The sequence below is a fragment of the Lagopus leucura genome, unplaced genomic scaffold (genome assembly GCF_019238085.1).
Source record: "Lagopus leucura isolate 7727_CA_CO unplaced genomic scaffold, USGS_WTPT01 Super-Scaffold_100047, whole genome shotgun sequence".
Taxonomy (NCBI): domain Eukaryota; kingdom Metazoa; phylum Chordata; class Aves; order Galliformes; family Phasianidae; genus Lagopus; species Lagopus leucura.
The window spans coordinates 394,168-407,172 of record NW_024962293.1 but is presented as its reverse complement, the minus strand read 5'-3'; the positions used below and the strand labels follow the sequence as shown (position 1 = coordinate 407,172).

Here is a 13,005-nt window from a genome sequence, read left to right as displayed (position 1 = left end):
GGGGGGGGCGGGGAGGAGAAGCAGCTGCAGCTGCCGGGGAGGAGGCCCCGGCGGAGCGGCAGCAAAGTCATCGCCATCGGCCCCCCCTTGGCTGGCTCCGGGCTCGGCTCTCTCCATGTCTCTGGCTCTGGGCAGCGGCCGCCACAGCAGCGAGTAGGGGGGGAGGAGGAGGAGGAGGAGGAAGAAGAAGGCAGCCCGGGAGAGTGCCTCCCTCCCTCCCTCCCTCCCCCCGGCAGCCCCGGCCGCCTCCCGTCCCCGCGCCCCGCGTCCCCTGCCGCCCCCTCCCCAAGATGGGCTGCTTAGGGAACAGCAAGACGGAGGATCAGCGCAACGAGGAGAAGGCGCAGCGGGAGGCCAACAAGAAAATCGAGAAGCAGCTGCAGAAGGACAAGCAGGTCTATAGGGCCACGCACCGGCTCCTGCTGCTGGGTAAGGGGCCGCGGGCCGCGTCCTCCGCGGCGGGCGGAGGGGAGGAGGGCAGAAAGGCAGGAAGGAGGTCGGCGGGGCCGCGCGCGGTCCCTCTGCCCCCTGCCCGGGCGCGGGGAGGCCGGCGGGAGAGGTGGGGCCCGGGGAAGCGGATCCGCGGGGCCCACCCGTTCCGCGGGGCCGGGGGCGGCCTGCAGCCCCGCCGGGCCTGAGCGCTCGGCCGAGCCGGGGAGGTGGGCGCGGAGGCGGCGGGGCCGGGGGGGGTCCGGGCACCGCCCGCGGGGGGCTCGGGCGGGCTACGCGGATACGGGAGCCGTTCCGTGCCGGGCGGGAGAGACGCGGGGCCGGAGGGCGAGTGGAGCCTCGTCGGGAGGAGGGCGGCGGGGATGCCGGGCGGCGGGGAGCGCCGTGCCCGAGGGAGCCGGGGAGGTAAACGGGGCCGGGCGCCGCGGGGAAGGCCGGCGCGGCACGAGCTCGGCGGGCCCGGGGCGCTGCCCGCCGCCCTCGGGGGCTGAGGGAGAGGAGGAAGAGGAAAGGAGGAAGTCGGGGAATTCTTGGGGGGGGACGCGGAGAGGATGTTGATCCCGGAGGGAAGAGCGGCGGCCGCGCTCGAGGCTGAGCGTGCGGGGCGGCGCGGGGCCGGGCTGCGGGCCGGGATCCGGGAGGCGGCGGCGGCCGTCCGCCCCGGCTGCGTGCGGTACGGAACAGCCGCTGCGGACCGCGGGTGGGGGTTATGGGAAAGAGAGGCCGGAACGGTTATCGGAGAGCGAACGCTCCCGCACTTACGGCTTCAAAGTGTTTGGGAGTGTTTTAACATAAGGCGCGATGAGGGCATCGCGAGGCTCGGCGAGCGGCAGAGGCCAGGCCGCACCGAGCGGGGAGCGGGCTGCGTGTGTGCCCCGACCGGCCGCAGCCTCTAAGTGCCCGTTTAAAGAGGGAGGTGTGACGTGCTGGAGCTGCGGCGGCACCCGTGGAGCTGAAAAGTCGCTCGGCGCTGAGCAGAAATCTTCCAGCGGTGTGGTTTGGAGTTCAGCGAGCAGCGAGCAGCCCGGCCTGCTGTGCTGGGACTGAGCACTGTGTGCGCGGAGCCGTTCCTCACCAGCTGGATCGCTTCTGTGACACGCAGGGGCTTCCTTGGATTTTTCTCTTTGTTTTCTTCAGTTCGGGTGACTGAAAAATTGTTTGGATCTTTGCGAATAAAATGCTGCAGGTGCGTAGCAGTGGCCGTAGGGTCCTCTGTGTGTGTGGCTGTGCTGGCACAGCTGCTGGCAGCCTCGCCTGCTGTGGGCAATCTGCAGCAGAAACTTACTGTGCAAGTAGTGAGACTCACGTCTCCATGGTGTTACTTTTGCTTTGTGAGACACGTTACGTGGAACCACCAAATGCTCTGGAAGTGCAGGGCAGTCTCAGTATTTTCAGATCGCATTCAAATAATGCCACAGAATCGCAGCTCGGTGAGCCCGCAGCCCATCCTGCTGCACAGGGGCCCCGCTCCATCCGCATGCTGAAATTCATGGAACTATCCTTGGTGGTGAAGTTAAAACGTGTGCATCGATGTTTGCAAGAACAGAGCCGTAACGAGCTGCCAGTTACGGAAATAGGCTTATTCAGAAATGTGGCTGTAACACTTAATTTTGGTTCACTGCTGCTGTATCCGATCCAGAGACGCCAGGTATGTCAATGCCAAGCTGTATGCATTTGCAGCAACAGCAATCTCCATTTTTGGACTTAGCGACATCGAGATCTTGGCTGGAAGTGCTTTTGATTAGCAGACGTAATTTAAAGTCACATCTGAAATAGGGATTTAGCATTTGTTACTGCTCCTGAACAGTTTGCTGTTGCGAAGAGGACCCCATCTGTGCCCCCTGGAGGTGCTCAGTGTCTCTGCCTGCCGGGATGGGGGTGCAGGGTGTGTGCCCGAGGGGTGCAGCCGGGGCACAGCGCATCTGTCGCAGCCCTGGTTCAGGGGATGTGCTGCTTGCACAGAGCACTGCAGGCAAGCCCTGCTCCCTGCGTCTTACCAACTGGTCAGTAAGGCGAGGGGAAAGGAGCGGGACTCTGGTATTGTGGCAAAACGTGCGGACTGATTTTATGGAGAGAAGAGCAGAGCTGTTAGGAATTCATGAGGGGGAAGGGAAGGAAAGCAGAAAGTGGAGAGGAGTGCATCTGTCAGAAAATGAACTTCCAAGTGTAGCTGCTAAAATACAGTTTTGAACATGAGGCTCAAAATGGAGGCTTGTGCTGTCAGCGTGTGCTACGGAGGCCTGGCATCCTGGAGCACAGGCTGTGCCTCGGTGCCCGTTCTGCCACATGCCTTCCTGGTGCTGAGACACAGGGCGAGGAGAGGAATAAACAAGCAGCAGGAGATTCAGGAGAGAATCTTGCTAAATTTTACCAGGTTGTGATACTACTCTTAGAAAAACATGCTTGCTTTATATAGAAAGCTGATCTGGCAGCGTGGAGCAGCTCAGTTAAATGCTGTTGTTTGAGTCTTCTCCGTGTGCATGGGAAAATGGGTGCTATGGGCAGATGGGCTGCCTCGTGCACTGGCATCCGTGCAGCACAGCAGAAATAGAATACGGCTACTTATGGAAATAAGAGGAAGTGGAGTATTTATTTATTTATTTATTTGTACTTCAGGTATACGAGGGAATTGAGAGGAGAGCGGTGGGGGCCTGTTTGGAACACGCAGCCACAAGAGGTGTCCTTAATGTGGGACATAATCTCACTGGGTGTGGGATCGGTTTGGAGCACATAGAGGGGGTTGAGGCTGCTTCCAAGGCACGGATTAGAGAAAGGAGACTTCTGTAGCTTTGTGGGTGGAGGCTTAAGGGGTTGCCTTTCCTTTTCAGATGTGAGTATCCATGTATCTTATTTCTTGTGATTTAAGTTACAGTCTTTTGATTGGATGGTGATAACTGCAGTCAAACAATATATTTTAAGGGTCTAACAAAAACACTTCTCTTTAAGCTGGACTACACTCAGTCTTTCCCTTCACTGGATAGTGTTGACGAGGCAAGCAGATTTTGACGTTCTCTGACTTGTCCTCTCTAAAGCGTTGAAGTTGTCCTTTTTCCTCCCAGACCTCGCAGTCTGCTTTTAACACTGACACTGGAAAAATGGACAGTGAAATGATCCAAGATTCAGATCTGACACATGACTTGAGCTGGGCGTTTATTTTTAGCTACAACTGAAGTTTCCAGTGGCAATTACTTCTTTTTCTTTCACTTTTCACTCTTGCGCTGAGAAAACCAACCTTCTTGATTTTGCCATGAAGAAAAAATGATGTCCCTTATCACTCATGCTTCCTTCTCAACTTGATCTACTTTCATTTTCTAGGTGCTGGTGAATCTGGTAAAAGCACAATAGTCAAACAGATGAGGATTTTGCATGTGAATGGATTTAATGCTGAGTAAGTACTTTTGTTTTTTTTTCCTCTTCACACTTTACCTGATGTCTGTGTTCCACATGGTAGATGGTTTTGTTTCATGACTTGAAATATTTCCTTCTTTTTGCCTTTTCATGTTCTGTAGAATCTGATTATGTATTTTTAGAGGTTGAGAGACATTAACTTGAAAAAGTCAGGCACTAGTAAGAAGTAGGAGCTAATGGTGTAGAATGGTTTGCATCCAGGTTCAGTGTTGCTGATTTGATCAAGGCTCAAGTTTTGTGTTTTGATTTTTTTTAATTTTTATTTTTCTCACTACAGTTTCTTTCACAACATGGCTGACACTAATTTACCTCTGCTATAATTTACCTATGCATTGATTTATACTGCTGTAAATACACCTTCTGTTAGTGTACAAAATGAATGCAATTTTCTTTATTCAGAGCAAGCAGGGTTCTCTGTCTTCACAAAATAAGATTGGGATATGTATTTCTAGGACAGCGGGTCAGATTTTGTTCTCCTTTTTTGCTTTTGCTTGCCCAGATGTTTGTGATTTATGTTTCTAAAGGATTTTCTTTCTGTGCTTGAAATCTATACAGTTACTTGATCATAATGAGGAGGAGAATGGCTTTTTAAGATATGAAAAATGGAAATATCTTCTTTCTTAGAAATCAAATCTTCCTCAGACTTTTCGCCTAACCGTAGTAGGGAGTTGGGAGAGATCTGGATGTTAGTTGGTGTGGCAAGCATCTGTGTGTGCGTACGTACCAAAACCTGCTAAATCAATTCAAATTGAATTAAGGTGTTGGAATTTTAGACCTTATTCCTTTTATGTAAAATTCTGAGATGATAGTACTGTTTTTGCCTTTTTGTTTTCAAACAGTATTCTTGTATTAGCACCTCCTACCTTCTAGTCAGTTTGATTTATTCTGTGTGTCCTATTGTTTTGGGCAGATTAAGCTTTCACTAGTCTTGCAGTATTAATTCTTTAGTAATAATGTCTGAGCTAAACGTTTAGCTAAGGAGCCTTGACAGTACTTTCTCCTAATCCCCAAATGCTGAGTTAGGATAAGGTACACAGTCTTTTGAAAGAAACTTCAGGCTGATTCGTAATAAGTTGCATTCTGTGGTACACTATGTGGTTTTAGCTCCTCTTTGTAAGCAATGTTTTCTTAAGACAACTCTTTCTCCTAAGTTCCTGGTCCTACATCTGATTTCTGCTGAGTGGTCTTCATTGTTTGGCTGCTCTTTTTAGTAAAGACTTCTTAAAATACTTGCAAAACTTAAAAGATTTGCATGAGTTGACTTTGATGTAGCAGCTCTCAAAATCTGCCGCTTAAGTATAACTTCCAGCATTAAGATGGGCATCCTTGATGCCTTTACAATTATCAATCCACTTAGCCAACAAAGTCCTACATTTACTAAGCATACAAATGCTGTTAAAGAGATGATGCTGTGTTAATGATACATAGCATTGGTGGATAACTGTCCGAAGCTGTGGGCTGCATACCGAAATCTGTGTGAGACTGGGATCTCAAGGACCTGTTACACAAAGCCTGCAGAGTTGGCGAGGGTCTGGAACACTGAAGTTGGCAGCAGTATTGCTTTTTTAAGTATCTCACTTCTGTGTTGTAGGCTTGGGCTAAGTTGAACGTGCTGCTCGATTCCAGGGCAACGTGGCAAATTTGGCCTCAGCAGCTTCTGCTGGCTTCTGTCTTCTCCTAGCAAAGGACTGGGATTACCTTGCAGCCTCCATGCCAGCGCAGCCCTGCTGCCAATCACATAGCATATATGTGATGCATAACAGCAGAGAGGTTGTGAAGACTTGTGTGCTGGAGATGAAGCCAGTCTCCAGTGTTAGAGTCCATGTGCACAGATGCAGTTTTGAATTATTCCTCTTGATGCGGCTTATTCATGTGGCTTGAAAGAAGTCTAGTTTGAAGTCCTATCTAAAACTTGTTTGCCTTTGATTTGGTTGCCCTCTGATAATTGACCTTTGAAGCAGAAAAAGGATACCTGATGTGATGTGTAATGTGCTATAAAAACAAGGGAATCAAAAGTTTTTCTTCAGTGTTACTCAAAAACTCTTAGTTTCTGGTGGCGGCACAGGACGTGCAGAGCTAAATGCATTGGCTTCCTTTGAGTATGTGGGGACTTTTGTTTTCAGGACTTTTGTTTTCTGCTCGTAAACAGATGAAGGGATGGTTGTTCTACACCTGTGTGTGAATTGGCCTCATGTAGAGGTGCAGCATTAGCAAGATGAAACCTGTGCAGTTCTACGGAACCAGAAGAATTTCCTTTGGGATTTCAATCCTTGATCGTTTTAGCTAATTAGTTATCTGAGGAACTGTATGGAATCAAGTGTTCTAGGTAATTAAAGTGCTTAATAGTTAACAGTGCTAAGGTGAATTTGAAGGTGGTTAAAGTTTTAGCTAAGTTAACTACAGTAAAGCCTGTTAAAAGAAAAAAAAATCAGTGATCTTTTATAATCTGTAATTGAGTTAGAGACAGAAATACCTCTCTTGCTCCTGCTGTGAAGGTGGCGCGTGGCACATGGCAGCACTGCGGCGCTCGTAAGCAGAGTGGAGCACTGGAGCAGCAAGGCCCAGTTGCTGCCTGCCTTCTGGAGGGGTTTAGAAGGGCTTTGCCTCTGCCAGCTCTTGCAGAGTGGCTCCAGTTGGTCTTGTGTCAACTGCTGCATTCCGACAGCAATTTCATAAATAACAGGAGTTTGCTTTCTCGTGTTATTCTTCCAGCATGCCTAACCTTTAACATGGAAGAGCTGCCTTGTAAGTGTGATGAAGACATGGTATCAAGCACATTTTCTCCTCTTTGAGTTATCGCCAGCAGTAGGGCCCCTTGTGATGTTGGAAGGTTTAAAATGGTCTTGTAGTAGCAGGAAGCCTGGGACTTTGCTTCCTTTGTTCCCCTTCTTCAACACTTTAACTGTCTTTCGTGAGGCTGTTCAGAGGAGAAGGCTGACTGTCACATAGTGCCTTTTGTCAGCATCCTGATAAGGTGGAGCTAAAATCTCTTCTGTTTGACTGTGCAGAAATTCATACGCCAATTCATGAGAATCAGAAAGGATTAATCGTGGACAAGGCTAAGTAGGAGGAGCAAGGAATTTGCTGGAGGAATTAATGTCAGTACGTAGTGCAGGTTGAAGAGGGGGGGAAAAAATCGTTCTTTTGTGTTATCTTGGGGCCAGGGTGCGTGGCTTCTGAGATGATGGCCTTTCACTGACTTCTTTCCAGTCATCTTTCCCCTCTGTGATCAATGTGGGTTTGGCTGACAGACTCTAAAGATAGAAGGTCATTGTCATGTGTCATTTTAGAAAGTGGGAAATTGGCAAAGGGAAATAGGCAATTTTCAAGTGTCATGGGAAAAACTGGGACAGGCAGAAATATTTAGATAGGAATAAATGGTTGAAATGTAACTTACGAAATCCACTACAAAGATCGACAAATAAGGGGAATATGCCCTTGTGATTGGTAAGTTTGAATAGTATTTATGATTCAGGAAGTCTTGAGGTTATAGGAAACTTCAAATAACTGTTCTCAGCCTTAGTTGCCCAAACAGTGTTGTATAATGATGACCTTATTTCATAAACTGATATTTTTAAGCATTGAATACAAGTCTATGTATTTATGAAATCCACTGATGGTAATGGCAGAAGCAGGACTGAATAGCTTTTATTTTCAGGACTTGGATGACAACTTTATTTGCTTTTCTCATGTACTTTGAAAATTTACTTTCTCTTAGTAGTGAATTTAAGTAAGCCAAGTCAACCCTTGAAGCCTTGGCACTCTTTTCTTCCTCTTTCCTCAGTTAGATTCAGTAGTTTTGTGAGGAAGGAATTGTAGTCATGGATGCTTTCAGATATTTTCTTTATATGTCTGACCCAGTAAAAAGGAACCTCAGTTCAACTGTCATTTCACGTAAGCCAGTACTTTGTGTTGGCTGGAAGACAGGGCTTTGTCAGTCTCTTTTGTGACTGAAATGATTCCTATCTTCTGCTATCCGATTCCGTGTTTTATTGTCTAAGGTTAGTCGTCTTGTGTGTATGAATTTAAAGAAGGGAGTTAATATTACTACTCAGGGGAAAAGTATGATATTTATAACTAGGTATTTTAAAGTAATGAATTCCCTCCCAGTGGCTATCGTTAGTTTGTATACACGGTTATTATTGCTCTGTTTTGACACTTCATTGAGATTTGTGTACCAATACCACGGTGGGTTGGTTTTTTTGTTTTGTTTTGTTTTCTTTTAGGATAAAAGCTAAGAAACAAACTGACTTTATCATGTTTTATCCTCCTGGCAACAAAGCCATTTTTTTTTTTTTTCTGGTGTTTGGGCAACCCTGAAAAACTGGAGGGAGGCTCAGTGTGTTTCTGCATCGCAGTCTGTGTCAGGAAGCTCCTGGAGGTTGGAGTCTGACAGTGTTTTCTTCCCAGCGCCCATTCCAGGGCACAGAGGGATGTCGCTGTGCTGGCAGTGTGCTGCGTGCTCATTTGGACTGGGAATGCTTCTGGTCCAGCTGAAGAAGCAGTTATTGGTTTGTCAGAGAGATTTGTGCCACAGAACATGAGGTCAGGATTTGGGTGGGGAGTGGAGAAAGGTGCATATTGCAGTCTGGTTTGGGTCCTGGCCTAACAGCTGGCACAGCTGTGTCATCGAGTTTTGTCACAGGGCAAGACTGTACCACCACTGAGTAAGTGCTGTAACTAGGAACTGAATACTGCATGTAGCTTGTGATCGTTACATTAAATATTTATGTAAATGAAAGAAAACTGTCTTCCATCAGTTTGGAAGGAATTGGAAGTCCTATCTGATGGTGTTGAACAACTTAAGGGAAAACAAAAGAATCGTTAATCGTTGGAAACTTCAGTGTGGTGTTGATGCGATTGAAGTTATCTTTTTTGGAGAAAAAGATGTTCTGTGAAAAAGTCAGCCTGAAGTCAGTGAAACAGTAGTAATACTTAGCTATGCTATAGAAGAAAAATGAGATGAAAGAAGTTTCCAGTTTTTGAATTTCTCATGTTTATTGTGGTCCCTTTCCTAAGATAGATGACATTCCCTTCCGAGGACGTGAGCAAATACGTAACATTTAGATCCCTGCTGAGGTGTGTGTTTGAGTACTGCAGGGTGAGCTTTCAGAAGGCTCCCATCGTTTGTCATGGCAGCAGTGCATTGCCTGGCAGAGCGTTGATGTCCGCAGCCCTGAATATTCCAATAGGTGGAGGAATAAGCCAGGTGCCCTGCTTGGTTTTTCAGTCTACAAGACAACGTGATGTTGTTTCCTGAAAGTAGTACAGAAGAGCAGTGCATGAAGGAACCTGAAAGTTTAAAGAAATGGGTTTGTTCTGTCTGTTTTTAGATGCTCGTGGTACGCTTGGGCTGACCATAAGTGCAGACATGAGAAGGCACAGACAGTCATTTTAACATGCTGCTTTATTTTCAAGCAACTGTTTTGTGTGTTTGTGCTTTTTCAAGAAACTCATATTTACAGGAGAGAAGGAAAGTGAGAACTGAACATCAGCTTTTTTTTTTTATTTTTAATTTTAATAATTAGATGCAAAAAAGGTGTTGCTTATAGCACAGCATGCATCTTATCTGTGCTGATGAAGGGAAGCATTGCATTCTCCTAGCAAAGCAGTAGGATTTCAGCTGCCACCAATACCTCTCTGCCCCGGAGTTACTGTGCTGGCATTGCAACTCGGTGTTTGTGCTTTCACTTAAGTAGTTCAGTTTTCTGATTTTAAATAAATCCAGAACGGTATTAAACTCTCCCTTATGGTGAGCTGACGTGTGTTGCAGACATGACTTGGCATGTAAAGGGACTGGCCAAAAATACAGCAGTGGTTATAGTCGAGGTTTAAATTCAACAAAAGCTTTTGAGATGTGCAAAGGCAGCTATGAGCGTGATGTAGGAGGCTCAGAGTGGTTCTAGAGAGCGTGGAGGGCATTGACCAGGGGCGGAATAGACATGGGTGATGTACTGTGAGGAGCAGGAGGGGAAGGCAGGTGAGACCTCAGGTGTAACTGCGTGTGAAAGGTGGTGAGTGGATCGGGCGGGTTGTGATTTCTGATGGTCGTTGTGGGGTTTTGCCCAGTAGTTCTGGTTTAAAAAATAAAGCAACCTCTCCGTTGGTCTTTACAAAACTTGTGATTTTTCTTCTGCCTTCTCAAACAGAAAATAAGCCATTATGTGGGTTCTGAGCTAAGTCTGATTTCTGTGACTTGTTCTGTGTCTCCTGGATTTATTCTGCAGTAGCCCCAGCCTGCAGTTCTCCCCATAGTGCCTGGAGCTCTCAAAGCATCTCATGCTTCCTCTGACTGATACAGGCCTTATTCTCATCTGTGTCCCTGGTGTTCATTGCAACATTGGTCCTTAAATACTCTCATGTCATCCTGTTCTTTGTCTTCCTTTTTTTTTTTTCTTTTTTTTTTCCCCTATTTTCCTGCTACCTGGACAGAAGTTGGTGTGTACTATGACTAGTGTAGCTCTGCATGCACTCCTCCTGCCTTTCCTCGTTAGAGCTCTAAATTTGGTCTCTCCTCCATTCAGCCTTTAATTTTCTCTATGGGAAATTATTCTCTGCCACAGCATAAAGGCTGGTTTAAGTAGGACAACTGTATTACAGAAAGGGTCTGAGAGAGAACAGCTGAAAAGAACTTTTCCTCTATTTGCCCTGAATTTTTGAAATGTTTGTACTCTCTGTCCACAGGTCAAAGTGGAAGTGGTGTATTTTTCTTTGTTTTCTGATTGGAGGCAAATCTACTAGTACAAAGCAGTGCAACATAATCATTCTGTTTTACCCCTTAATTGATTAATAACAAGCTGTATTAAATGCCCACCATAAAAGTTCAGATAGCTTCCTAGAGGCAACTCTGTTCAGAACAAAGTACACATCTGTATTCTATGTTCTGGTGTTCTTTCTTGGGGGAGAAAAAAAAGTTGAGTGCATCAGGTTTTCCTCGGCCCTTCTCAAGCATGCTGTGCAGTGATTACATTTCTCTAGCTGCTGTACTGGAGCAGTAGCACTGTGTCAAGAGTTTTCTGTGCTGGCATCTCTCTAATTTCTTTAGTTCCGTGCAGTTTGGATGGGCAGTACTCTGATTTTCCCAGTAAAAATGGTTTTATTATCCAGGTGAGTGGTTGCGTTTCATTATAAATAAACAGAATACTTTTCGTAGTCTTAAACTCATGGAATGTTACATTTTTGTATTAAATCTGTGTCTTCACGTTATTGAGATCCCTTGAGATTCCCCTTATTCACTACAGAGCTCTATTTTATCAGTTGCCAATCACTTCCCTCTAGTTGCATTTTTTTCCTATTTCATTATGTTAAATGCTAGCGTTTTTGCCCCACGTTCATATTTATTATTAATTAATGCTCAGCTCCTTCTAGCAATCTAGATATGAGTGTTACTACTTGTTCCTGCTTCTTGGGTTGCTTGGCTTCCTGCATTGCTGTTACTCTGTGGGATGGCTCAGGAACAGCAGAGATGTGCTGTGTCATTTCTTTTCTCCCAGAGGATTTTTTTTTATTACTATTATTTTTAATAGTGAAAAACACTTCACTGCTTTCAGTTTTGTCAGCATCCTTTCAGAGTGTCTTTGTCTTCTATATTAAGGCAGATGTAGCTGATGCTTTGAAGTATAATCCAGCAGGCAAATTTATCTGTACCTTTATTTTTAGGTACATCATGCATTTGTTTATTAGAGTTGCCCGTGTCCTGTCTCTGATGAAGAGCTGAGATGGATGACACTGAGCATTTCCACTGATGAGGGATTTTTTAATGTAACTTTAATCCTCACGTATTGAAAATAATATGCCCTCAGTCTTACTTTGACAATCGAATCTTGAATTCTTAGTGCATGTGAGAGCATTTAGGATACAGTGCCACTGTAGCCACACCTGCTTTGAAACAGTGTTTTCGTAACTGTACTCCAGTATAAACATTCAGTTAATTAGAATTAGTTGTTTGCAGCTGAGCTTGCTTACACAGGAGCAGCAATACATCAAGGCATGCTTGGGACAGCTGGGGGACCAAATTAACTGCTTTTGGAGGAATGCAGCGGTGGAGTGTCTTGATGAGAAGATATGTTTAAGATGTTCGTTCCTCTGAAGGTAGGGATGGCTTGTGACTGTATTTATTAGCTTCTTGGTGCTGACTGCATTCTCCAAAGGGCTGTTTAATAAGCATTATGTTCGCTTGCCTTTTTAGTTAAGGCCCCAGAAAATAATCATCTCCCCCAGCTGCACCCTCCTGCCCCCCGGGGCTGAGCTGCTGGAGCAGCAGAGGTGTGGAGGTTTCCATCGGGGCTCAGTGTGGTCCCAGCAGGTGTTACATTCAGCCTCCAATGGCAACTTAACTGCTGGCTGAGGGATTTCTGTTTGCCTTCCTAATCTCTAAATACCCCAACCTCGTCTGCATGGCTGTGCACACACGTAGGGCTTTGTTCCTTCAAAGTGAAGTCATCTCATTTCTGCTATTCCAATACGTTTATGTAGTGTAAATATTTGTATGCATTAGAGAATGCCAGAGGGAAACCAGGCTTAGTGAAGTGAGTTTCTTCCTCACGGAAGGGTTGCCATGCTCCTCACTTCCTTGATTTTTTTAAATTGGTTTTAACAGTTAAAATTGTGTGAAAGGACACTGAGGTGCAGCAAGTTCATTGAGCTGTGTCTGTTTTCAACCTTGATAACTTAAATAGCTTAAAAATAAAGCTGCTAGCTAAATTTGATTCACAGTGTCATTAATGAGAAATATTTAACCAATTAATTGCATGAGTTTTAATTCAATTGCAGGAGGGATTGGTATGGCTTCAGATATTTTATGTGGCTTTTATGGTTTAAGGCCATTTAAGATAAAGATAAAAACTTAGGGTTTTTTTTTTATTATTTAATTTATTTATTAATCAGCAAAAGCTCATTGTCACAAGGACACAACAACCACTTGTTGAAATGATTTTGGTTGTCTGAACTGAGAGTCCGCGAAACACAGCCTGGTATTTTTCATGGAGAAAACAAAACCGAAAAAAGTACACAGAGTGCAAAGCTGAGGAGATGTTCTTCTCACGAGACAAATGAGAAAACAGAAAAGAGAGGCTCAGTGGGGAACGTGGGGTGCTCAGCAGGGGCAGTGATACCCGAGCCGGGCTGCCACGCTGCGCAGGGCGAGCA

At 45.8% G+C, this 13,005-nt stretch overlaps 1 protein-coding gene across 2 annotated transcripts in view; it reads left to right on the top strand.

Moving 5' to 3' along the window:
- GNAS (GNAS complex locus) overlaps positions 1-13,005 on the top strand; it is a 132,383-nt gene that overhangs the window by 47,193 nt on the left and 72,185 nt on the right. Inside the window, exons 1-2 of one of the 2 annotated variants that reach the window (XM_042884864.1) lie at positions 235-429; positions 3,766-3,838. In XM_042884864.1, the coding sequence (XP_042740798.1) occupies positions 291-429; positions 3,766-3,838 (212 nt within the window). In that variant the 5' untranslated portion in view covers positions 235-290. Of the gene's footprint in view, positions 1-234; positions 430-3,765; positions 3,839-13,005 lie in introns of those variants that run through there. The other variant, XM_042884863.1, reaches the window with a different exon arrangement.